This window comes from Nanorana parkeri, unplaced genomic scaffold (genome assembly GCF_000935625.1).
Source record: "Nanorana parkeri isolate BGI_ZX_2015 unplaced genomic scaffold, ASM93562v1 scaffold2157, whole genome shotgun sequence".
NCBI lineage: Eukaryota > Metazoa > Chordata > Amphibia > Anura > Dicroglossidae > Nanorana > Nanorana parkeri.
The window spans coordinates 35,983-61,101 of NW_017308425.1; the positions used below are offsets into that span (position 1 = coordinate 35,983).

Genomic DNA, 25,119 nt, shown 5'->3' on the forward strand with positions numbered 1-25,119 from the left:
GCCCTCCTTCCTTCCCCGTCACCAATCTGCCCCCCGCCCTCCTTCCTTCCCCGTCACCGACCTGCCCCCTCTAGGCCCTTGCCAATCTGCCTCTTCTAACCACCTGCCCTCCTTCCTTTCTGCTCCCCGGTGCTCTTACCTGTCCATGATCACTCTCTTCCCACCACGGCTTCCAATGTAAAATCCATCCTTTGTACATGGGTTTACAGGTCTGCTGTATGAATTCAAAATTTGCATTCAATTGGTTAGCGCTGTCATGTGACCAATAAGTGCTCCCCATGTGGAATGCATACTGCAGGGCTGCAATCCCATGTATGGCGTGTGGCTATTACACCGGGAGCTGTGGAGGGGAAGGAGCGATCATAGGTAAGAGCAGCAGGGGGGGAGAGAGCGGGCAGATCAGCGGGGGGTAATTCAATTTTCCCAAATTCACTTGTGAAAGTGGAATTTCCATTTTAACATGGAATGAATCGTTTTGCCAAACACTACCTGAAGCACAGCATTGTTAATGTACTCCCTTTCTCCCCACCTCAGGACTGTCAGTATTGGTGCAAGGCTTTCAAATGCCACGGCATACGGGTCTCTGGGGCTGGGCACAAACAGGCTCTGGAGAGACTTGGGACTTCATGTTCCTCACTCCTGGCAATGGAGAAAGGCTGAGAGCAAAACTCTAAGGGCCACATGATACTTTTATTACTCTCTCTGCGATCATGTCTATCTCTCACTACTTTGCTGGAAGCAACCTCAGCACTCCAGCTGTTGTGGAACTACAAATCCAAAGAGACATTGCAAAACTTACAGCCACAGGCATGGCTCCCAGAGACAGACGCATGTAGTTTCAGCACCGCTGGAGTGCCAAGGTTGCCTACTTCTGACTGACCCCCGAGGGTGCGGAAGTGATAGGAGTGTTGAGTTTTATTTTTCCTGATCTGGTACATCACAATGTATATTTCTTCTTCTCTTTTCATAGTTGTTACCAGCCAAAAAGTTTTGGGAGCCAGATGACCCATCTAAAGATGGCCAGAAAGGGATGTACCTAGCAGATGAATGGCGGGAGAACGCTTGGGGGCAGTCTCGTAAGTTCTTATCTATTGAATTATTTGACTTGTGTTGTCTGTGTTTCCTGGTTGAGAATTGAATGTGTAAAATGTGCTATTGTAGTGTTTTCTGAAAGTCAATGCTTTCTGCCATTTCCCTGCTGTATGACGAGACCAAATGAAAGGCCTCTCTTTGAACATACCGCAAGTACAGCAAAATAACTGTTGATGAATCGGATATATAGTGTGCTCCTACCTTCCTCTTCGACACTCTGAATTCCCAAGGATGTGGTGTCAGCCCGGCCTACTACATTTTGTAATGGATTACAAAGAACACAGGCCTATCCGTCTCTCCATAATCTGTCCTCGCCTCCATAACCTCCTCCCCATAAACCCTCCATTTCCATTACCACCTCCCCCTCATCCCTCTAACCTGTCCTTATCTCCATAACCTGTCCTCATCCCCACAGCCCTCTGCTAGCCCCCTCCCGTGCCCTCTGCTAGCCCCCTCCCGTGCCCTCTGCTAGCCCCCTCCCGTGCCCTAGCATGTTGATAGGAAAGCAATAAAAGCTTTTAAGGGGCTTCCTGTGCCCCATTTTATGTTCCCTTCTAGCTTCTTAGCTCAGTGACCTTTTCCTAGAAAAAGACAGTGCTCCTCACCCTTCCCTAATTGATCAAAAGCTACAAAAGTTAAAATGTATGAAGTGCACAATTAGTGAGAATCGCAGAGAGAGATGGATTAATAAGATGAATGTGTACATAAAGCACTGGGATTGCAGCAGCTATGTAAAGGAGTTGTAAAGTCCCAGCATATCCTCTTCTGTTATAACAGTATCATTGTAATAGAAATATATACAGTGGTACCTCGGTTCACGAACTTAATTCGTTCCGCGATTTGGTCGTGAACCGAATCAAACTGTGATCACACCGCAATCTCGACTAGAGGAAGGCATGACCATTATGTCAGAGCAGGGAAAATGGCTGCGATTGTGTTCGTCACCTCAAAGCGGAGATCGCGAGGCAACATTTTTCCGAACTTCCTGTTCGCGACCGACTTGTCCGCGAACCGAAGCGTTTGTGAACCGAGGTACCACTGTACTTCTGTCTGTCCATCACTTCTAACAACTTCCTGGATTCCCAGTGTGCTTTGCATCTCTTTCTGTGCAGCTTGATGTGATCTCCATTTCTCATGACTACATCACCCATCATGCATTGCTTCCAGCATGCAGTGATAATGTTACATTGTTCAGACACTGCTTCCAAGTCTCTCAGCTCAGCTTCCCTAAACTTCCTGCCAAGTACAAGATCACAAAGGACAGTGTTGACTCCAGCAACTGTTCATCTACTAGCTTGGAGGAGGGAGAAGTAGCTTGATTTGCTGTGTCTCTTTGTGGAGACGCACACGGCTTACTAGCACACAACAGGGTGGCTCCATAGCACTCTGCTTGAGATAGGAGGTAACAGGACATCGGGAGCAGCTGATTCTGCAGGAAACAAAAACTTTTAAACATGAAGAAGCAGCTTCCATTGTATGTGATTTCATCAGCATTTAAAGTAGCTCAAAATCCTTTTGACTTTATCACTTTAAGGTGGCAATATGCACAAAATATGGATGACGACCTGGTCCTAGTACAATCCAGTACCGGAGTGTTTTCAGATCTGATCATTGCTGCCATCTAGTGGCAAACGTGTATCACAGTCATGTAATGTAATAGCATTGTAACCCACCGAACTTCAAGGCTTATTATTATTATACAGGATTTATATGGCGCCAACAGTTTGCGCAGCGCTTTACAATATAGGGCAGACATTACAATCACAATACAATTCAAGACAAGATGGTAAGGATGGCACATGTTTGTAGCCTGGTATTATAATGGCTGTCTGGACATTTGTGGGGTCGCCATATAAGATTTTTTGCTAATACGCATTATATGTAATTTACTTCTCAATGTTTTTTTGGCTCGTATGCTCCATAATAAGCTTGTGATATAAGGTCACCACAGGCCTACATCCATTGTAGGGTCAGGAGAGTCATACAAATTCTTGTGTATAAGATCCCGGAAAAGCAGCAGATTGCTTACACCCATGCAGCTACTTGCTATTCCTCACCCGATCTGCATATACTTATTTCAAATCTTATCCGCTGATATTGTACCTGGGCTCCACCACCTATTCATTTTATGCTAGATAATCATTGTATACATTTGTTTAGATTTTCATTTTTGGTTTGCGTTAGTGGTAGATTTGGAGTTTTTCTTAGTGTGTAATCATTAACAATTGTGTGTCAGTCAAAAATTTCACCAGTCAGCATGACCGGACTATAGCCTTGCAATTTATGTTAAAAAAGTTTGGGCACAGATAGCGCTTTCTTTTGGAGGTATATAATCACAATGGGGGTTTTTTTTTTTTTACTATATAATTAAAAAAGTACCATAAATGTAAAAAAAAAAAGTTTCCCTACGTTATGTTATAAAACATTTATTCTTGCCCATATTTTTAGTAAAACATAAAAGTCAGGCGCCCGCAAAAAAACGCCCATAGGTGACGATTAAAACGCTTTTACTGTTCATCAGTTTAGTGTTATCAGTGATTAAAGGAGAACTATGGGGTCAGGGCTTTTCCCCATAGTTCTCCTTAGGGTAACGGCAGGACAGTGGGGTGCATGTTTTAACCGCGATTTGCAGTCAAACGCGCGTTTACAAGGGCTATCCGGCTGTATCCTAATGGATAAGCGCGGAAATACACCCCAAAGAAGCTCCTGTACTTTGGGCATAGGGCGTTTTTCAGCACGTTCCGACACGCTGAAATACGCCCAAGTGCAGGGCGTTTTACAGTGCGTCGATCAGCGCTGTAAAACGCCCAGGTGTGAACCCGGCCTTAATGGCAGCGATATGCAACATATGCGGCATGTAGGCGCACCTGACGCATATATGCGTGTGTATGTGGGGGGCGCGGACTTAAAAAAACAAAACTGTTTAAAAAAAATGTTATGCTTCTTTATTTTTTTTTATGAATTTCATTTTTGTATAATTTTTTTTTTTTTTTTTACCATACAACTTTATTGCTATTACATGGGGGGCTAAGAAGCCCCCTATGGGATAGCCAATTTACATGACAGGTCCTCTTTAGGGAGACATCAGGGGTCTCCAAGACCCCTAATGTCACCTAGGGACCTCCAGAGAAGCTGATGAAGCAGAGATCGGCTTCATCAGCTTCTCTAGCTGGAGAGTGACACTGAATGCAGGAAGTGATGTAATATACATCACTTCCTGCATTCGGGGACTGAGAGGAGATCAAAGGGAGTTCGTGTACTGAACTCCCTTTGATCTCCTGTCACAGAGCCGTGCCGGTCCCGGCCGCATCGGGCACAGCGGATCTCGGGACCGGCAACGGCAGTGACAGCTTCTGATACAAGCGAGCGACACACACACACACTTTTATGGGTTGGTGTCTTCTGTAATAGTGACATTTGCATATGCATGCTACTAGTAAAATATATCTGTTCTTGTATTTTAGACCATTCCATGTCCCAACCAATCATGGTACAGCGAAGACCTGGGCAAGGCTTCCAAGGGAGCCACGATGTGAATTCGGTACTCTCTCCCCGGTCAGAAAGTGGCGGTCTGGGAGTGAGCATGGTGGAGTATGTTCTGAGCTCCTCGCCTGCCGATAAAATCGACCCGAGATTTCGGAAAGGAACCTACGTAAGTGCCAGTTCTCTGATGTACAGATTTAGGGGGCAGTTGTGGCTTTCATAGTAGCCAATATGATTCCAGCTATTCTCACAGGTGAAAGTGATGGGGGGGCGAATTAGGTTTTTACTTAATCTTGTGTGATCAGAGTTGTGAGAAGCAGCTGCTGAACTTCTTTTTTTCCCTTTGTAGGGTGCTAGAGATTGTGATTTGGATGGACCAGAGAAAGGGGAACAGAAAGGAAAGGCATCTCCGTTTGAAGAGGACATGAAGCGGGATCTGATATCTACTGATGGCGATGAGGTTTCAAAGCTGAATGGCCGAGGCCTTCCAAATGGGATTGACGCAGACTGCAAAGACTTCAAGTGAGTGTGGAAAAGATCAAAGAGGTTCTTCACTCCTAATTAGTAATTTACAGGGTTATTCACAAAGTTGCCGAAGGCAGCCAAGTGAATAACCCACCCGAAGTGAAGTGAGCCGGACGCTGTTCGGCTATTCACTTCAGGCTTGTACGGCTGGCTTCAGCTGCATTTTGGTCAGCCAAACATGCTCTGCAGAAGGACTTCAACTCAGCCGATCCAACAGCAGCTCACTCGCTGCCGTTCGCCCCTATGCACATACGGCAGTAAGTAAATGGCCGAATGCCGCTAAGCTATTCTGAGCAGAATAGGAAATCAATGGAAGGAAAAAAAAAAAGTTTAATAAATGTCAATACATTTTTAAAAAAATAAAGATTTTGTAAATCACGACCGGCTCCACCCAGTTGATTAACCCCTTCATGACTGAGGCCCTTTTTTCATTTTTTGCACCCATGTTATATTCCACATTTTAGGCCTGAAAATGACTTAAAACCCCCCAACATTATATATTTTCTGACTGCCAAGACCCTATATAATAAAATGGTGGTAGTTGCAAACTCCTTATTAAACCCCAACATTTAGTGAAAAATTTAATTTAATGCCCCAAAACACAACAAAATACCAATTTTTTAAATGACATATAAAAGATGAGGTTACAACGAGTAAAACGATACCCAACATGTCTAGGTTACAAATTGCGTGCGTCCGTGAAACGGCAAAAAAATGCAGTACCCCAAAAAGTCAATAGAAGACGCTATTTGGGGTTGGTCCGCCCAGCTGTCATTTGCGAGGCTTCGGGTGTCACTTTCAGTCGAGCCAAAGCATATGCCTTCGGCTCGGCTGAGCCGCTCGGCCGACTTTGGCTGCTGTAGGGCTATAGTGAGTGGCCCGTACAGCAGCCCTTCGGTTCTACTGCACCAAAGGGCTCTGGGGCCGCAGTTAGGCGAAGGATCAGCCGGAGCTACGGCTTATCCTTCGGCTAGCTTTGTGAATAACCCCCTTAGTGTTGGAAGGGGAAACAAATTATAAGTTTAAACTTTTACAGGGTGCCCATGACCTGGTCTGTTAGAGGACACTTAAATCATGGGGCTGAAAAAACAAAGCTGGGTCTTTGGCAGTGTTGCCAAGCTTAAAGTGTATCTAAAGTTGGGTATTCACCTATATTTTCCCCTTTCAACTTGCGGGCTGAACAAGAAAAATATAAGATTCCTTCATCCATGCGGAACAGTGTGAATGGACAAATCCCCCGCTGCTTGCATTGTATGCCACCAGACGCTGTCAGAATACCCAAATAAAGCTTGCAGCTGATTGGTGGCTGCTTAGATGTGGCTGCTTTTTATTTTTATTTTTTTTCAATGCTTTTCTGTACATTCACCTGTTGATCCTGCCAGTAACACTTCCTGACAAAGAATCGCTGCACTGTACCTATTGAGGAGCAGCATTGTCACTGTAGCACAGAAAGCGTTCGGACTACAGCACACTTCATCTCTACCATTTGGGGGGATGTGTCCTGCAGATCAGAGCTGTTAACATAGTTTGTTTTCCGTATAGCACGGGAAGTTATGAGATCATTGGGTTTCTGGCAGGATCAACAGGCATACTTCTCTAATTATAGCATTCTCAAAGGTGAAACATGGACATATGTGCATGTATTGGAGTGATTTTTCCCTCCTTTGTTTTGCAAAGACATATACCTGACTAACTATGTAACTTTATATGTTAAAACTAACAAACTCCTTTCTTCTTTTCTTTGTAGAAGCGGCACTATATTTACCTTTCTGGTGGCCCCTTCGTTATGTTGCCTTTTCACTTGGCAGCTGCAAGTATTCCACACTTCTAAATAGAAGACCTGCTCCCCCTCTGCATGCTGTGGTTGCTCCTGTTGGCTTGTACATAAGTACAGGATGCATAATCCCGCAGGAGGAACCGCTGTGTGGGACACAGGTTTTCCACCCCCCCAGCTTGTTGAATACTACTAGCCCCAGCCGGGTAGAAGCAAAGAGGTAGCATAATGGCAATAGGCCACCAGAAACGTAAGCATAGTGTCCCTTCTATTACCGGTATGCAAAGTGGCCCTGTGCTGACGGGGTCTCCTTAGTACATTTTCCTGATATTGAAATATGTAACAGAATAATATAGATCAAGCCAGGTCTTTAATGTTTGCCTGTCCTCATTCTACACAGCCGTACCCCAGGAAGTCGGCAGGCTTCTCCCACCGAGATAGCCGAGAGAATGGGCCCAAACCAGAATGTCACAGATGGACTCGGACAGCTCTCAAACCCCATGGTCAACAAGCCCCTGAACGACGAGTTTGCAACACCTGAAAGCCAGAACTTGGATGGGATGGAGCAAGTCGGTCTGGATTCTTTGCAGTTTGACTACCCTGGTAATCCCTTACCAATGGACTCTGGCGGGGGTGGTGTTGGACTATTTGATTATGGAACCCAGCAGCAGGTTAGTTTCCTTGATTTTAATTTTTTGGGCATCATTTGAACTCTTAACACTGAGGGACTCACTGTCACTATTTAAAGGAGGACGAAAAATAAAATAGCTCCATTCAAAGAAAACTAATAATGCTTACCCATCCCACTGCCTGCGCCTCTGAACTCCGCTGAGAAGTGTTCCACACACAACACATTTCCATGTGTGTCAGATATGCGTTTCTGCTGACCACCATCCCATTGCTATATCCTACAGGGTGGGATCCCAACAGTGTCTGAACACTCTTCAGCGGGCTTCTCTCTTTTATATACAGAAGAGTTCAGAGGTGCGCGCAGCAGGAAGCTCTTTTAGTTTGCCTTTTTTTTTTTTTTTTTTTTTTTTTATTATTCTTTAACAAAATCACCAATGAGCAAGCATGGTCATTAAAGACAACATCCAGAGGCTAAAGTAATCTACATTCGTAGTACATTTTCCATTAGTGCACAGACATCAGGAAACGAAGATACACCGTAAATCATCCTGCGCTCCCAAAAAACACTATGAAAACAGATACCTTGTGCAGTCATTAGTGACAAGTTTGCCATTTTTAAATGGCGATATTTGCTGTGGACAGCGGGCTTTACTTTTTCTTTGTTTTCTCGAGTCTGCAACTGTCAGTTTGCCAATTTTAAAGCCCTAAAATCTGTTTTTTAAAAGCCTGGGGAATAAAAAAACATCTAAAGAGCCGAAGCCCCAAAAAGTATCCCAGACTTTCATGTCCGTCAGTACTATGCATTTTAACATTGAATGCAGGTGAATCTGGGAAAGTGGAATTACCCCCACCAACCCCTTTCGGTGATCACACTGACACACTGGACTTAGGAATAAAAATAGAAGCACACTCACAAGAATACAAGCCCTCCCCAGCCCCTGCTTGCCTTCTCTGCCCCAGCACTGCTTAGACGCCCGCCTCCTGCAGAGCTCACATTGTATGGGAGGTAGGAAGACAGCACTGGCTGTGAATAGAAAGGTCCTGCTGTACACACTCCCCGGCTACTAGATGTCGCTGCAACGGCCAGGGAGTGTGTATAGCGGCACTTTTATATTCACAGCTGTTGCTCTCCTCCCGCTGACTGACACTGCTGCGCAAGGAGGAGGCTGAGGAGGCTCTCACCCAGCGCAGCAGAAATGGATGCGGCCACCCACTAGTAAGACCCACAGGTTGAGAACCGCTGATCTAGATAGATCTGTGTCATCCCTCTAGTCCTAGAGCTGGAGTGCACAGGCTCTTTTACATAAATTAGTGGCAGAAATCTTTCCTCCTAAACTGTATTGCCCCTGGTAAACTGACTTTTCTGTCTTGTTCACTATGTACATTCTTCCCATAGCTCTTCCAGAGACCCAACGCTTTAACCATGCAGCAATTAAATGCAGCCCAGCAACAGCAGCAGCAGCAATACGCCCTGGCAGCAGCCCAGCAGTCTCACATTGGTAAGCCAAGCATTCTCTGGATTGTTTCTATTACAACCTGCCTTTTATGTTGCTGCCTTTACTGCTTCAGTACCCTTTGTGTTACCAGGAAGTACTGGTGGTCTGATACTGGCTATGTGTAACTGTAACATAGAATGTAACTTGATATTGTCTGAAGGATGACACCAGGATGTTTCTGTGTACTACGTGCCAACTCTTTTCTTTGACAAAGATACCCAAAGAGGTGTGAACAAGGAGTGTCGCTGTTCAGATGTAGCAGATGACACCCAATGTATTATGCTAGGGCAATCACCTATCACACTGATGCTTTAGATTTTAATAGGAGAGGCATTGACACAATGTACTTTTAGGTAGCATGAGCCGGGATTAACTATCACACAACATAAGAAAATCCTTGCTCAATTTCCCAGGGGACCAAGTGCATGTAGCACACAAAGAATGTTTCAACCAAATTACTGCACAGATCTTGGAAAGAAATACACGAATTGCACCAAGAAGTAAGAATACACATGCTGCTTGTATTTAGAAAAAGTTGTGTATCTCAGAGTTCAGCTTTAATATGTGTTCATAGAAATCTTCTAATGGCACTTGCACACTGCAGAGCTTACACACTATGCATGTATGTTGTTTCGAAGTGCAGATGCATCTGATAAAGGATAGATGTTCTAGTTGAATGATCTGTGTGTGAAAGTCATGTCCTATTTCATAAGAGTTTTTTTTGTTTCAGCTGGTATGTTTTCAGCAGGTCTGGCTCCAGCTGCCTTTATGCCAAACCCTTATATCATCAGCACGGCTCACCCTGGCACAGATCCATACACCGCAGCCGGCCTCGCTGCTGCAGCATCTTTGGCAGGTATGTCCAGCTAAGAGCTGCTAAGTAGAGTTAGTGTTTCTTTTTGTTTTTTTTTTAATAAGTGCAAAGCTAATTCTTAATCTGTTATTGCTTTATATTGAAGAGTTGCCGAAGTGACTGAGTTTTAGTAACATTTTACCTTGTGTACATGTCAAAGCGAGTAACTTTCAGTCTGCTACATGAGATACCCTATCTGTGTCCAACCCTTGCACTCAGTGCTGTGATTAATATATCGATAAATATATTGCTGCTCTCCTTACCGGTTATATAAGTAGTAACCTGATAAAACAGGTGGGTGCTTCCAGCGACAACGGATGGCACCGTCAACAACTGAAATGTTCAAAGAATGGCACCAGCACACCATGGTTCAAATGAAATTAACAAGAGTCCATTTAATCAAAGAAAATTGCCATTCAAAAAACAGGGTCCCCTTCATCAGTCTCAGAATGACCAAACACGGTTGAATTAACACCACAGTTTACATAGATGAGAATATGGCTCAGACACAGAGGCGAGGTGATGGCCACATACAGAATATCAGAAGTTGGTGGAGTGCTGGACTCCAAATTTGAGGTTCCAGCTATCTAGAGTAATTTCTGTATCAGCTCTTGAATGCCTGTAGGAACCTTGAAAGGGTCCTCCAGATAGCCAAGTTATGCGCTGTGGAAGGATGAGGGCACCAGGGCAGTAATAGACAGTCAAGACCTTGTGGGGGTTATATAAGAGTCCCCCCAATCATGCATTTGAATGGCGCCTCGAAAGTGAGCTGGACCACACTGCAATGAATGGTACCGCAAAACCGTGCGTTGCAGTGCAGTTGAGAAAAATAGTGCATGCACTGCAGCAGATTAGATGAAAGTACAAGGAGACCACTGATCTGCAGAATTGGAAGCTGGTGGTCACCCTATTATAAAAGACATCAAAGGAAGCAGAAACTGGAAGGATCATCAGGTATTTGTGAAACATGAACTCACACCGATATAAAAGTAGCATTGCACAACTACTTTTGCAAACAAAAAAGGCGCAATTTCCAGAACGTATTTATTTGGATTTATATACATGTTGACGCTTTCTGCTACAGATTCATCAGAGATTTAAATAAATGTGGGAAATTACTGATTTGTGCACGGCTGTGTAATTGGCGGTATAAATTGTAAATGTAGAGTGGTTTCAGTGTCTGCTGTACAGTATGTACATTACTTCCTCTAATGAGCGTATTTAAACCTCTTTTTAGGACCTACGGTTGTTCCCCCACAATATTACGGGGTACCATGGGGAGTGTATCCAGCTGGATTATTTCAGCAACAAGCTGCTGCAGCAGCTGCGTCTGCTGCAAACAACAACAACCAACAGGCAGCAACACAGGCATCCCAGGGACAACAGCAGGTACGTAAAATACACAGCAACCATCAGATTTAAATTGTCTATGCACTAAAAAATATTGGCGTCTGGCAGGCTGAACCAACTGTGGACTGCTTAGTAATCTCTGGAAATCCACCATTGAGATCTCCATAGAACCAGACTTTTTGCCCATTTTTGAATATTTACTCTTGCCAGAAATCTTTCCAGGTGCCCCACTGGCTTTCCTGCTTTCCATAATATAAAAGTAATCCATCAGGAGATTGGGACCCCCTGGTAATGACCGATGGCACATTTTTGTTGTTGGATTGTTTACACCACCGCTTCCAAACGTTTTGTAGTTCCTGTCCTCACTCCTGCCAGATCTGCACTGTTGTGACCAGCTAAGAGGTGCATGTTTGTACCTATTGAGTGGTTGTATTTCATGTATCCCAATGGTGGATTCAATCTCTATATAAATGAATTAAGATTTTACCACGCAGATGGAATGTCTACCTAGCCAGAAATCTTGCAGCTGCTGAGCAGCTCCTTAAGGGCCCATTCACACCACAGCCAGATTGTTTCCGGGCCCAAAATGCATCCTAATGTATCCCTATGCTATTTCTGGCCTCAGTTCACACCAGCACAGTTCGTTCGTGACCAGAAAAATACTGCATGTCTCATTTTGTCTGGTCTGGAATGCACTGGAACGCATAGAAACACATCAAGAATGCACCTGAAAGCCTATTTTAAGGGCAGGTTCACTCCATTTTCCAGACCAGATCTGGTCTCGTGGTGTGAATGAGTCCTAAGTTAAAAAAAAAAAACTGCTCCGGAACGCAGCAAAATCGGGGTAAAAACGCCGCACACCGCAATGTACTGTGTTCCAGATCTGGTCTGGAAAATTATGTGAACCTGCCCAAAGGGCCACAAAGTGAGGATGTGTGCACCGTCCCAAAGATTTGTGTTGTAAGAAGGAACAGAAAGTAAAACTGTGTAGCACCACAATACAGGAGACGCAACCTGCATATTTAATGAGGGGATATGGCTGCCCCATGTACATATGCAATTACAAACTATGCATGGTAACAAGGCTTTTATACTAACATACAGATGTTTCCTGCTAAAAAGAGGGCAAATATTTAAAGTACATTCCTTTAAGCCCCAGATCTTACTACTAGATCCTAGCGTTTCAGCTGTGTCGGCAATAGTATAAAATGTATAAATTGGTGTTATTGCAGCAAGATTAATTTTCCCGATCTGTGGACACAAATGAGATGGGTATTGTGTGTTTGTCACCTCCATGCCTGTCCATCAGCTTTCAGGTCCCCCACCCCACTTCTCACCAAGGTACTGGAAATTCACCTTTAGGCCTCCATGGTTCAGGACTAGGGATGGCTTTATGTTGCCCAAATTGATGGACCCAGCTTGTGCTTTTACTTCAGTTTCCACGGATTGATTACAATCTCATTGCAGGTTATGCGCTCTGCCACAAACCAGAGACCATTAACACCAAACCAAGGACAGCAAGGACAACAGAATGACAATCTGGCAAATTCCGCCCTGGCATTCGGACAGGGTCTGGCCACCAGTATGTCAGGTACTGGGGATTAGTCCAATACTTTTTTGTTTGTTTTTTGTTCGTTTTATGAGATGTACTAATCTGGTACAAATTGTATAGGCTATCAGGTCCTTACCCCTACTGCTTATTACGATCAGAATGGTGCCTTGGTGGTTGGCCCAGGAGCAAGAGGTGGACTGGCAGCCCAAGTACGTTTGGTGGCGTCTACCCCAGTCCTCATCAGTTCTGCTGCGGCTCAAGCCGGTATGTAATAAACCCTCTTCTGTCGATGTCCTGTAGTGCATGTTCATCTTTATTTGTATGATCCCATTTCCTGATTATTTTTAAAAGTTTACATTATTGTAAAGATGAACTGTTTTGACCTTTTCATCGTGTTTAGGTTTATTATAATTTTAGGTGAAGCATAACCTATAATTCTTTCTTTCTTTTGCGGAGAGCGATGGCTACTATATAAATTAGGTAATATTCTAACCCAGAGTCCTTTGTTGTCTGTGACAGACCTTCTTAACCATTTTGCTGACTTGAACAGAAGTACTGCATCTGTGGCAGCTCATCTCTGTATGCTGACAGCAGCCGCGAGTCAGTTTACTTTCAGCCGACTCCTGACTACATTCTGGAAGTGATTCAAACCACATCACTTCCAGCAGCCTCCAGCATGTCACCTGCCACCCCATACCATGTTTCCTAGAATCCGCTGCCCTTCACGGGTCCTGGGGCAGCCACGGCAGGGGAAGTAGTTTAGCGATCATGTTTGCTGATCTCTTCTCCATTCAAAGAACCCTAAAATGACGAGGATTCCCTCACTTCCAGATTCTGAGCTATCATTCTCTGGTTGCTGCGGTCGGGGATGAAGCTAATCAAGTACAATGGGTACATAGGTTCATTAAGCTGCAAATGTGATACCCTGTTTCCCCGAAAATAAGACCTAGTTGTGACCATTCCCAGGGCCGGTGGTGGCATAAAGGGGACCTTGAAGAGTCGGGGGAGAGGCAGGAGAGAATCGGCGGTGCCAACGAAGCCAGCGCTAGAGGAAGCAAGGCGGCACCGGAGGGAGCAGAGCCGCATAAGCCGATGCCTCCTCTATAGCGCCGGCTCCTGTCACAGGCGGAGTGATACCAAATGCACTCCGCCTGTGAGGAATCGATAGTGAAAGTGCGCTTCGCGCATTCTGGCCAGCGATTGGTTACCAAATTGATTTTGGAAAGGTACGGCAACCCTGATTTCCCTGATCACCATATTTTTGTACATGAATACATGTAGACTGTTGTACATGAATAAGTGTGGATTGTTGTACATTAAAAAAAAAAAATCCTACCCCGAAAATAAGACCTAGTGTGTCTTTTTGAGCCAAAAAAATATAAGACAGTGTGTTATTTTCAGGGAAACACGGTAGTAGGGTCTAAGGGCCGGTACACACCACAAACGGTGCGTTCCACAGCGGTCAGCCTCTGGAACGCACTGTATCGGAAACCTGGAAGGCTCCCTGTGTTCAGGGGTAGGAGGGGGCATGGCAGTGCTTTGAAGTTAATGGCAGCCATGCCCCCCACCCGCAGTGCGATTGCCCGAACGCGTGGCACATTAGTGCCTGCGTTCCAGTTCAGTTTGATCTGCAAAGATGCTGCAAGCACTATTTTTGCAGATTGCACTGGGGAGGAACACAGGCACTGGTGTGCCACGCGTTCGGGTGCGAGCGATTGGACTGCGGGGGGCGTGGCTGCAGTGCCATTAACTTCAATGCACCCCCATGCCCCGTCCAGCCCTTAAATCCAGGTAGCTGTCCAGGTTGCGATACAGTGCGCTCCAGAACCTGACAGCTCTGGAACGCACTGTTTGTGGTGTGAACCGGCCCTAATTGACCACAAATGTCTACTTAAAGACAACCTGTCCCCACTAATCAGCTATCACATAGCGAGCTTGTCATGTGATAGCAATGAAGTTGTGTTACAAAAACAAATTGTAAAAGTTGTCAGTTGGAGGCACGTTGTCTGTGCCAGCCCACACCATCTAGATATGCTAAGGTAACAAAAGTGGCCGTATCCAAGTCTCTTTTTTTTGGGTTGTTTTTTTTAACTCTTCCACATGTGCCCGGTTATTAGAGCCACATTTGGTTAATTTGTAGGGGTGCACCAATACTAGTATCGGTGCCGATACCGAGTATTTGGGCGAGTACTCGTACTTGCCCAAATGCTCCAATACTTGCCCCCGATACTGGAACTTCCGGTCAGAGGGGAATCTCCCTCTGACCGGCAGTGCCGAGGGAGCATGGAGCTGGCTTCCTTTCCAATCCGGAAGCTGAGCGGTGGGTTATGACCCGGCTTGCTGATTGCCTAGGAATCCGGCATCACTTGTTGCTAGGCAGCCTGGCTTCCTAACCAATTAGCGTCATGGCGCATGTCCCGGCTTCCTGACTGGTCAGGAAGCCGTGCTGCCCAACAACAAGTGAAGCCGGCTTCCGAGCCAATCGGGAAGCCACTTTGCGAGCCATGACGTGCTACCCGGCTTCCTGATTGAGTAGGAAGCCCGCCTCACTTGCCTAGGCAGCCTGGTTTCCAGACCAATCAGGAAGCCGGGTGGCACCTCATGACTCGCCGCCCGGCTCTCTGATTGGTCAGGCAGCCTCGGCAAGTGAAGCCGGTGTTCATTCGCTAGAACACTGGCTTCAAAGGCAATCAGGAAGCCGGGCGACGGTTCATGATCCGCTGCCCGACTTCCTGATAATCGGGGCACCGTTACTCGATACCGAAAAACACATATTGGTGCATCCCTACTAATTTGTATTGAGATTGTAGTCCATCACAGGAGCGAGCTTGGAGCAGTGACTACTTTACAACACACACAGGGACCATGGGGAACGGAAGTAGCCCCCCTTCCAGAAGGAAGAACAGTGTCAGCACCAATTCAGAGATGATTTGGGGATCTGCAGCCGAGTGATATACAAATAAGACACATTTTTGTTAATAGTTGGGGTACATGAATGCATTTTTAAGATTTAACTCCTGAGTTTAGTGTCATGGATGAATATTTATTAAATGCCTCTATGTGAAATGAATGTATAAACATGGTCTTTAAGATTTGTAAACTATAAAAAGTAAAATAAAACTTTCCCTTAATTATCTGTGTTTCCTTTAGCTGCAGCAGCATCGGCCGCTGGTAACAACAGCCTTAACGCAGCTGCAAATGGCATGTTCCGCACAATGGCCCCTCAGCAGCAACAGCAGCAGTCGCAGCAAAACGCCAACCTCCATTCCAGTTCATTCTACGGGAATAACTCTATGACCAACAATTCCCAGAGCAGCTCTTTATTTTCACATGGCCAGGGTCAGCCTGGCAACACTTCGCTGGGGTTCAGCAGCAGCAGCAACAGCTCTCTGGGAGCAGCTATCGGCTCAGCCTTTGGAGGATTTGGATCATCAGGTAGGTCACTGGCGTTAACATCTTTTATTCCTGACTTCTCAACAAAAAAAGTGTTACCAGGCAAAGCCCCAATCCTTGTAAACAATGCACCATGCTTGCAGTGATTTGGGGAGAGTAAGGCCATATTGGGTTAATTTTGAGGAAATAATGAGCACATCTAGCCTTCAGATAAATTCTCTAGTAGGCACGTTTTCCCTTTTTATCTCCCTGCGCTGTATTTTTAACATTTAACTCCTGAGTTTACTGTCACTTGAATCCATATGGGCATGACGGCAGAGAATCAGCATTTTACCTAAGTTAGTCAGGAAAAGATGGCAGCCATTTAGAGAACACACAGCTGTCTTTCCACCCATGGTTGTCTGTCTGTATAAGGCCATCCAAATTTTACCAATTTTACTCTTACCAAATTGTCATATTTCAGCTGCTTAGTGTAGTCAAAGCACTCAATCAATTGGTAGTCTTGGGTCACTACACACTACACCTTTTTTTAATGAAAAAGCTAATACAGAGTTCAACATTTTCTCTTGCAGTGTATAAACACCTTAAAGTAAATCTGTCCTGAGCAATTGAGGGCTGCCATTGGTTGCCTCGCCCCCTAAAATGCTGATTCTCTGCTGTCCTGCCCATATGGCTTCAAGTGACAGTAAACTCAGGAGTTAAATCTTAAAAATACATTAAGGTACCGCAACTATTAACAAAAATGTATCCTATTTGTGTATCACTCGGCTGCAGATCCTCAAATCATCTCTGAATTGGAAGCCACTCTACAGAATATAGAGGTGATTTGAGGATCTACAGCTGAGTGATGCACCAATAGGATACAGTGTTGTTAATAGATGGGAGTAACCTTTTTATCCCATAGTTCTCTTTAGGGTCACAGGAGGACATATACGAACGTCCTCGCTTGACCCCAAGCTCAGTATATAGCGAGCTATATACTGAGAGCACTGCAACCGGGACAGATCCCAACAATACTGTCGATATTCACCCAGCTGCCTGATTGACAGCAGGCTCTGCCTATCTAGAGGCAGAGCCAGCTGTGCCCGCCCCCTCTGTCTGTTCCTCCAGTCAGCGCTGGAGGATCGGAGGGGGGCGGGGGGGGGTCCCTGTGTTGAGTGACAGTCACCGCTCTCTGCAGGGCGATGATCGAGAGAAACGTATTCCTTCTTATAAACCAGTGCCTGTTCACTGACCCCCCTCCCTCCATTTAATATAGGCTAGATGTAACAGACATTTTTATAAATGAACTCACACTTATCTGGTGGAATATACATGTATCAAAGCATTGATTATTAGGCTTTGACACATTCTGAATTGATTGGTGCATCTTGTTCTATAAATACCTGTCGTCTGTGCTCATATTCCTTTTTTTATTTCTAATTGCTTGTTTGTTCTCATAATGTGTTTCCCAGAAGTGAGTTTGAGATGTTCTTTTTTTCGATCACTGTGTTTTAATTGGTTTTTGTTTGTCTTATTTTTATTCAGTTGGCAATTCCACGGGTAGTAGTGGCTCAAGGAGAGATTCCTTGTCTGCTAGCTCAGACTTGTACAAAAGGTCTAGCAGCAGCCTGGCACCCATAGGGCAGCCCTTTTACAATAGCCTGGGCTTCTCATCCTCTCCGAGTCCAATAGGCATGCCTCTTCCAAGCCAAACGCCAGGACATTCACTAACACCACCACCATCCCTCCCATCACACGGATCTTCATCCAGTTTGCATTTAGGTAAAGCAAAAGTTTTTATCTGTGTGGTTTTGTGGCTGTGTGTATTCTGATTTAAATGTAATTTTGATTTGTCTGAGATTCATGTGAAACTTTCCATTTGTCATGTGAACTTCTTTTTGGATGAAATATTTTTTGGTATAAAAGAAGGTGGTACTATAGTAAGTATGGGTGCTATTGCGTCCCTTAGTACTGAAAGCAGGCAGAGGCCAGGGAATCGGTCAGCTGGCTTCCCACTTATGTATTCCAGTTACCAACCATCCATCTGTCTGCTTTGTGACCAAAGTCCACTTCCATTGCCTTCTTCAGATGTTTCATTACCAGGTTTTCATCTGTACCTCCTGCATTCACTGTCCTGGGAACATGCTATCCCAGCTCTTCTGCACATACGCACACATGTCTCTGGCCTGAGCCTCTACACCCCCCTCTGTGTCAATGTTCTTCTCCACCCACCCTCCTCCTTGGCCTATGACTTTTTTTCTTCTTCTCCCTGATCTGTTTCTCTCACATACGGCCCAATCTGATATTCCCCTCCTCTGCTGCTCTCATGCGTTTTGATGAACTGCCCTCCTGTTCCCTGGAAAGAGGCTCATTATGTGGACAGCGCAACAAGGCCGGCAATGTACCCTGCTCCTCTTCAATGGTGCTTTTCGTAAATGAGCAGAGAATCATGGATATATGTTGGCCACTGTGTTGCTGTTAAATTGTGAACATCTTACATGCTTTCTTGAGGTGGACACATCAATCACTGTGTGGCCATGATATAAAGCAAAGGGAAAACGCCTTGTATTTCTTATACTGTAAAATGTGATAGCCGTGCCTCCCTGAATCCATGGATCTGCCATATGTGCAGTCAACACAAGCGTACTTCTACTTGGCCCATACTGCTGCTTTTTCTTCGGCCACACGTGGCCCTGGATGCAACGTAAACTGTTTTCATGGTGCAAAACACACCAGCCTGGTGTTCTCCTCACACCCAGACACCACAGCCAGCCTTCTACTGCAACCACAATTCAAACAAAGTTGGGACGCTGTGTAAAATCTACATAAGAACAGAATGCAATGATTTGCAAATCTCATATTGTATTCCCAATAGAAAGCCGAAAACATAACAAATGTTTAAACTGAGAACATTTACCATTTTAAGAAACAAATAAGGTAATTTTGAAATTGATGGCAGCAACACGTCTCAAAAAAGATAGCACAGAGCCATGTTTACCACGGTGTAACATCCCCTCTTTGAACAACACTATGTGAATGTCTGGGAGATGAGGAGACCAGTTGCTGGAGTTTTGGGAGAGGAATGTTGTCCCATTCTTGCCTGATATAGGATTCAAAATGCTCATCAGTCCTAGGTCGTCTTTGTCGTTTCAAGATGTGCCAAATATTTTCCATTGCTGAAAGGTCTGGACTGCAGGCAGGCCAGTTAAACGCCCGGACTCTTCTACTACGAAGCCATGCTGTTGTCATAGATGCAGTATATGGTTTTGCATTGTTCTGCTGAAATATAAAAGGCCTTCCCTGAAGAAGACGTCATCTGGATGGGAGCATATGCTGCTCTAAAACTTGGATATATATTTCAGCATTGATGGTGCCTTTCCAGATGTGCAAGCTGCCCATTCCATACACACTAATGTACCCCCATACCAGCAGAGATGCATGCTTTTGAAGTGAGCGCTGATAACAAAACGGAAGGTCCCTCTCCTCTTTAGTCCGGAGGACGCAGCGCCCATGGTTGCCAAAAAAGAATGTCAAATTTCATTTAATCGGACCACAGAACAGTTTTCCACTTTGCAACAGACCATTTTATAAATAAGCTTCGGCCCAGAGTAGATGGCAGCGTTTCTGGATCATGTTCAGATATGGCTCCTTCTTTGCATGATCAAGCTTTGACATGTATTCTTGGATGGCACGGTGAACTGTGCCCACAGACAGTGATTTTTGGAAGTATTCCTGAGCCCATGCAGTGCTGTCTGAAGGCCTGAAGATCACAGGCATCCAATATTGCATTTCGGCCTTGTCCCTTGTGCACAGAGATTTCTCCAGATTCTCGGAATACTTTGATGATATTATGTACTGTAGATGATGATGAATTTACCGTCTTTGCAATTTTACGTTGAGGAACATTATTCTGAAATTGTTTGATAATTTTTAGATGCAGCTTTTCACAGGTGAACTTTGGCCCATCTTTACTTCTGAGACACGGACTCTCTAAGATGCTCTTTTTATACCCAATCATGTTACTGATCTGTTGCCAATTAACCTGATTATTTGCAAAATGTTCTTCCAGCTCTTCCTTGTTAGTACCACTTACTTTGCCAGCTTTTTGTTGCCCGTCCCAACTTTTTTGAGACGTGTTTCTGCCATTCATAATTTAATTTTTTTCCTAAAATGGTCCATTTTCTCAGTTTTAACATTTAATGTTTTCTATTTTCCATTGTGAATAAAATATGATTTTGAGATTTGCAGATCATTGGATTCTGTTTTAATGTAAATTTCCGTGTCCCAGCTTTTTTGCAATTGGGGTTTTAGATGAAAACATGGTCTCCCACATCTCTACCATTCAGCAAATGGGTGCACACCTTTGTTGGTTTTATAGGACATTGGTCTGTGTTGCACTGTTTCTAGAATGTTAATGTATTACACCACAATCACTTGTGTCCCCGTACCAGGGGAGCGTAAAGTCTATTCATACAACATACAAGAGTACATTTCTATATTCTGAGTATCAATGATGTTTAGCAGTCCCTAAAGGGGTCAGGTGTATATTTAAAAGAGCACTATGGCACCCAACCTTTTTTTTTTAACCATAGTTCTCTTTAGGGTCACAGGAGGACATATACTAATATCCTCCTGTGACCCAAAACTCAGCATAGTTATATGCTGCCAGCGCAGTCACGCACTGTTGTCGGGGTCCACCCTGCTGCCGGATTGACAGCTGGTTCTGCCTGCCCACCTCACCCATCCGTTCCTCCAGTCTTCGCTGGTGGAACAGAGAAGGGAGGGGGGAATCCCTGTGGGGAGTCGTGACTAACGGTCACCACTCTCTGCAGGGAGAAGGTCATGAACGGAGTGATCTGTGGTTTGTGATCGCTCATTTCCCGATTTAAAATAAAACCGACAAGCGACAGCTTCAGTGTCACTCTCTAATTATGGGAATGAGTGTATTTCACTCTTTCCATAATTCTCTAAGACTTGGGGGTGTAGTTATAAAAAGTTTGCAGAGCAAATGCCCTTGCTCTCCGGCTCCATCTAGTGGTCATAATGCAGTGCGAATCTGATGCTCAGGTGTTTGTGGAGCTCCATCTATGGGGTTGTTAGACAATCATTCCCACAAATCAAAGCTGACTATTGGCTATTCTGTCAGGCGGATGAAAATGTAATCTGCAACGTGTTAGACCTATAGGAGAGAATGAAGCCAGTCATTATCATTATACTGCTTTGGTGTGTAGCTTACAACAAAACAGAAACCCCTACTCCGATTGCACACATGACGAAAGCTGGTATATGTGCTCCAGTACAGGCCTTCCTGCAACTTTTGAATGAATAAAAGACAAATGCCCATGGCCTGATATTGAAGCTTCCTCTTCTTTTAACAAGCTCAGAGAAAAGGCCAATATTATGCTATATACAAATATCAGCTCCCCTCCTGAATAAGGCAGTGCTACTGATTGGCACATGCCACAGCTTTGACTTGGCCCACAAATCCTTATATCAGAATATGCATTTAGCAGATTGTGTTCATTTTGATATTGACGATACTTTTTAATGGTCTTTTATAATAAAATGTTTATTACCAGCGACTCATTTGCAGAATTCCTAGAACACTGATTACTCTGGAAGAATACTTTTTAGAAGCATTATATCCTTGGCTATTGTTGTAGATGTATGCATGCAAACTAATAAAATAATACTTCCTCTTCCAGGCGGGCTGACCAATGGCAGCGGGCGCTATATATCCGCTGCCCCTGGAGCCGAGGCCAAGTACCGCAGTGCTGCAAGCACATCTAGCTTCTTCAGTTCCAGCAGCCAGCTGTTCCCGCCCTCCCGCCTGCGATACAGCCGATCCGACATCATGCCCTCTGGACGCAGCAGACTGCTGGAGGACTTCCGTAACAACCGCTTCCCCAATCTACAGCTCAGGGATCTGATTGGGCACATTGTTGAGTTTTCCCAAGACCAGCATGGCTCCAGGTGGGTTTATATCTGTGCCAGCTACAGCAGGAGGAAATTAGTTTATGTATAAGAACCAGTTGTGGGCACTGGACGTACTACACACGCCCAGAAAATGTCATGGAATTGCACAGGACATGTATAGTACGTCCTGTCTTTTCACCCACATTTGCTGGCAGTTCAGCCAGGAGTATGTGAAAATAAAATAATTTTTTTTGCAAGACATGATCACCATAAAAAAGCCTTGTTTGTCCTTAAAGATAAAATGATTTTCTTTGTCATCTTAAGTGATGCCATAGTTATGCCAAACAAGCCAGTTGTATTCCACTATTTAGTAGCCACCATAGAGATACTGTTGCCACAAATGTCCCTGTGACTCCCTAATATAAGCTAAGAAAAGGAAGAAGAGAACCTTTTAAGGGCCAGTTCACACCACAAAGTGTGCGTTCCAGAATGTTCGGCCTCTGGAACGCAAGCTGGCCGGCTCCCTGCGCTGCGAGCACTATTTTTACAGACCGCACTGGACCGGAACGCAGGCACTAATGTGCCACGCGTTCGGGTGCGGGCAGGTTCATGGCTGCAGTGCTATTGACTTCAATTCACCGCCATGCCTCCTCCCGCCCCTAAACGGAAGGAACTGGCCGTCTTGCGTTCCAGAGGCCCGAACGCTCTGGAACACACACTTTGTGGTAAACCAGCCCTTAGGGAGGTTAATGGGTATTCTCAAAGGGTCATTGGTGTCTATAATCTTTGCTTTAAGGTCCTCGGCAGATATGTTCTTGGACAGGGCTTCTTTTTTCTGTGACAGAGGAACAAATTAAAGCCGGATAATGGTGACTGCACATTGTGTCCACTTGAATGTGTAGAACGATGCAATGGTTGCTTGCTTTTTCCACTCTTTTCCACCTTTTTAATAGACAAAAGTAAATGATCTTTCAGCCATTGTGCCTCTGGCTGATTGAACATGGGGCTTATCTCCAGTACTAGTTCTTCTGGAAGGGTAGTAAAGCCATGGCTGAAAGTGGATTCCCGGTAAGGCAGAGGGGATGTTGGTGAGTGAGCTCACACTTAATATATTCTAAACATTTATCTGACCTCCAGGTTCATCCAGCAGAAGTTGGAACGTGCCACTCCAGCAGAACGTCAAGTAGTGTTTGGAGAGATCCTCCAGGCGGCCTATCAGCTGATGACAGACGTCTTTGGAAATTATGTAATTCAGAAGTTTTTTGAAGTAAGCCATTTTCTGTTTTTATAGCACTGTGATGTGTTATTTCAGTTATCGACAGAGTACCGTTCAGAGCTGTTTCAGTATTGGTGAACATGTCTCTAGATGTGCACCAAAATGAACATTTCCAACCCGAAAATTGAAAAAGTCAGGCCGAAACAAATTTTTTTTTTCTCTCTAACCTTTTTGCATTTTTCAAATATTGTATTTTTATAAAAAAATTTTATTTAACTGTAGGGGGCTTTGGTAAAATATCAGGCATCTAAACAGACCCCTGTTAATTTCCCTTTTAAAAAGGAAAAGAGATTTAGGATGCAGAGTACTCAATCTCTTTTTTGCAGCCCCAGCGCTGAATGAGCAGGAATCCTCTATACTGAGTGTTCCTGTTCATTCATAACTTGTGGAGATAGTATGTTTACCATGTCCACAATCATGAATGAACATGAAATGGTGTAGATTACTTCCTATTCATTCATTATTGGTATATAGTAACTCATACTGTGTCAAGTTATTTACAAACAGTCAGCGATGACTGACTACATCCTGGATCGGCTGTCACAGCTGAGCCAGCGGTGCGTGGAGGAGAGCTCGGTCTATTTTTGACAGCTGACTCCTCTGACTGCTGACTCTGCCTCCTGTGACGGCGCACGGCTGTCTCTACCCCCACACTGCTCTCCATCCTGATTTGTCAGAGAAGGCTGAGAGTGGCGGTGCGGGAGGAGAGCCCGGCCTCCTGTGACACGCTGGGCGCTCACATCGCTCTCCCTGCTGGATGCTGTGCTTCGTCAGAGGACCATAGAGCTGTGCCCGGCGGGGAGGAGGGAAATCAAGGATGGCACTGCAATTTCGACTGAAAGATGGCACTTTCTGCATTTTGCCAAACCTGCCATTTTCGACCAAAATTTTGCTGCATCCCTAGTTGTCACAGTTCTGTCTCTGTCCTGGAAACTAGCTTCTTTTACCCTGCACGTGTCAAATCAAATTACACCCAGACATGGCAGATCCAAGGAGGATGCTAGAGTGTTTCGAGTCTCTGGTTTTTCAGGATGAATACCTTTGCTTCAGTTACTCTAATATGACCCTTGTTTTGGATAGAGTGGGGGAAGGCTTAGAAACTTTTTTGGTTTTTCAATGGTGTCTGATTTGGGTCGATTTCTGCTCACTTCTATTTTGGATGAAATTTTTCGGAAGTAAAAATGTCTTCCGTGTCTATGGACTTGTCCCCCTTTGCCCGTTGTTTGATAATGAAGTTTACCCGATTCAAATTCAGTTTCAGCATCACAGCTTATCTTTCAGTTTGGCAGCATGGATCAGAAGTTGGCACTGGCGACGCGGATACGCGGACACGTACTTCCTCTGGCTTTACAGATGTACGGCTGCCGGGTCATTCAGAAAGCACTGGAATCCATATCTCCAGATCAGCAGGTATTTATTGCTTGGTTCCCTATTCAGGAGTAGAACCGCCAACCTTCACAGATCTCACAATTCTCTTGGTTAAAATTCCAAAATATGCTTTGTTGGAAATGTACAGATGTATTTAATAAAATGGCTAGATGGGTGAGTATACCTTGCTTTTGGGGGGGGGATACTTAGACTCCCCTTTACCTCCTCCGTACAACCATATGGTAGGAAACACATTCAGCTAGTGTGCCCACAATGACTGTAATCATTGTGTGGGCACTGGACAGCTCAGATCACAGGCACTATTTATTAAGCCAATCAGGGGCTCTGTACCTCCTATTCACAATGGAGATGAAGCTTGTCTTTCTAAAAGAAAAAGAGGATTTTGGCAGATCAAAGGCGGAGGGGGGG

The 25,119-nt window shown here is 44.7% G+C and overlaps 1 protein-coding gene across 4 annotated transcripts in view; it reads left to right on the top strand.

Annotated features, from left to right (window-relative positions):
* The window catches only part of PUM2 (pumilio RNA binding family member 2), a 47,671-nt gene that overhangs the window by 13,657 nt on the left and 8,895 nt on the right, over positions 1–25,119 (top strand). For 2 of the 4 annotated variants that reach the window (XM_018572888.1, XM_018572884.1), the window contains exons 3-16: positions 971–1,076; positions 4,557–4,744; positions 4,925–5,097; positions 7,275–7,545; positions 8,901–9,003; positions 9,731–9,856; positions 11,091–11,242; positions 12,671–12,794; positions 12,876–13,019; positions 15,906–16,190; positions 17,676–17,912; positions 21,836–22,103; positions 23,184–23,313; positions 24,604–24,732. In XM_018572888.1, the coding sequence (XP_018428390.1) occupies positions 971–1,076; positions 4,557–4,744; positions 4,925–5,097; positions 7,275–7,545; positions 8,901–9,003; positions 9,731–9,856; positions 11,091–11,242; positions 12,671–12,794; positions 12,876–13,019; positions 15,906–16,190; positions 17,676–17,912; positions 21,836–22,103; positions 23,184–23,313; positions 24,604–24,732 (2,436 nt within the window). The remainder of the gene's footprint in view (positions 1–970; positions 1,077–4,556; positions 4,745–4,924; positions 5,098–7,274; positions 7,546–8,900; positions 9,004–9,730; positions 9,857–11,090; positions 11,243–12,670; positions 12,795–12,875; positions 13,020–15,905; positions 16,191–17,675; positions 17,913–21,835; positions 22,104–23,183; positions 23,314–24,603; positions 24,733–25,119) is intronic. The other 2 variants (XM_018572886.1, XM_018572887.1) reach the window with 2 other exon arrangements.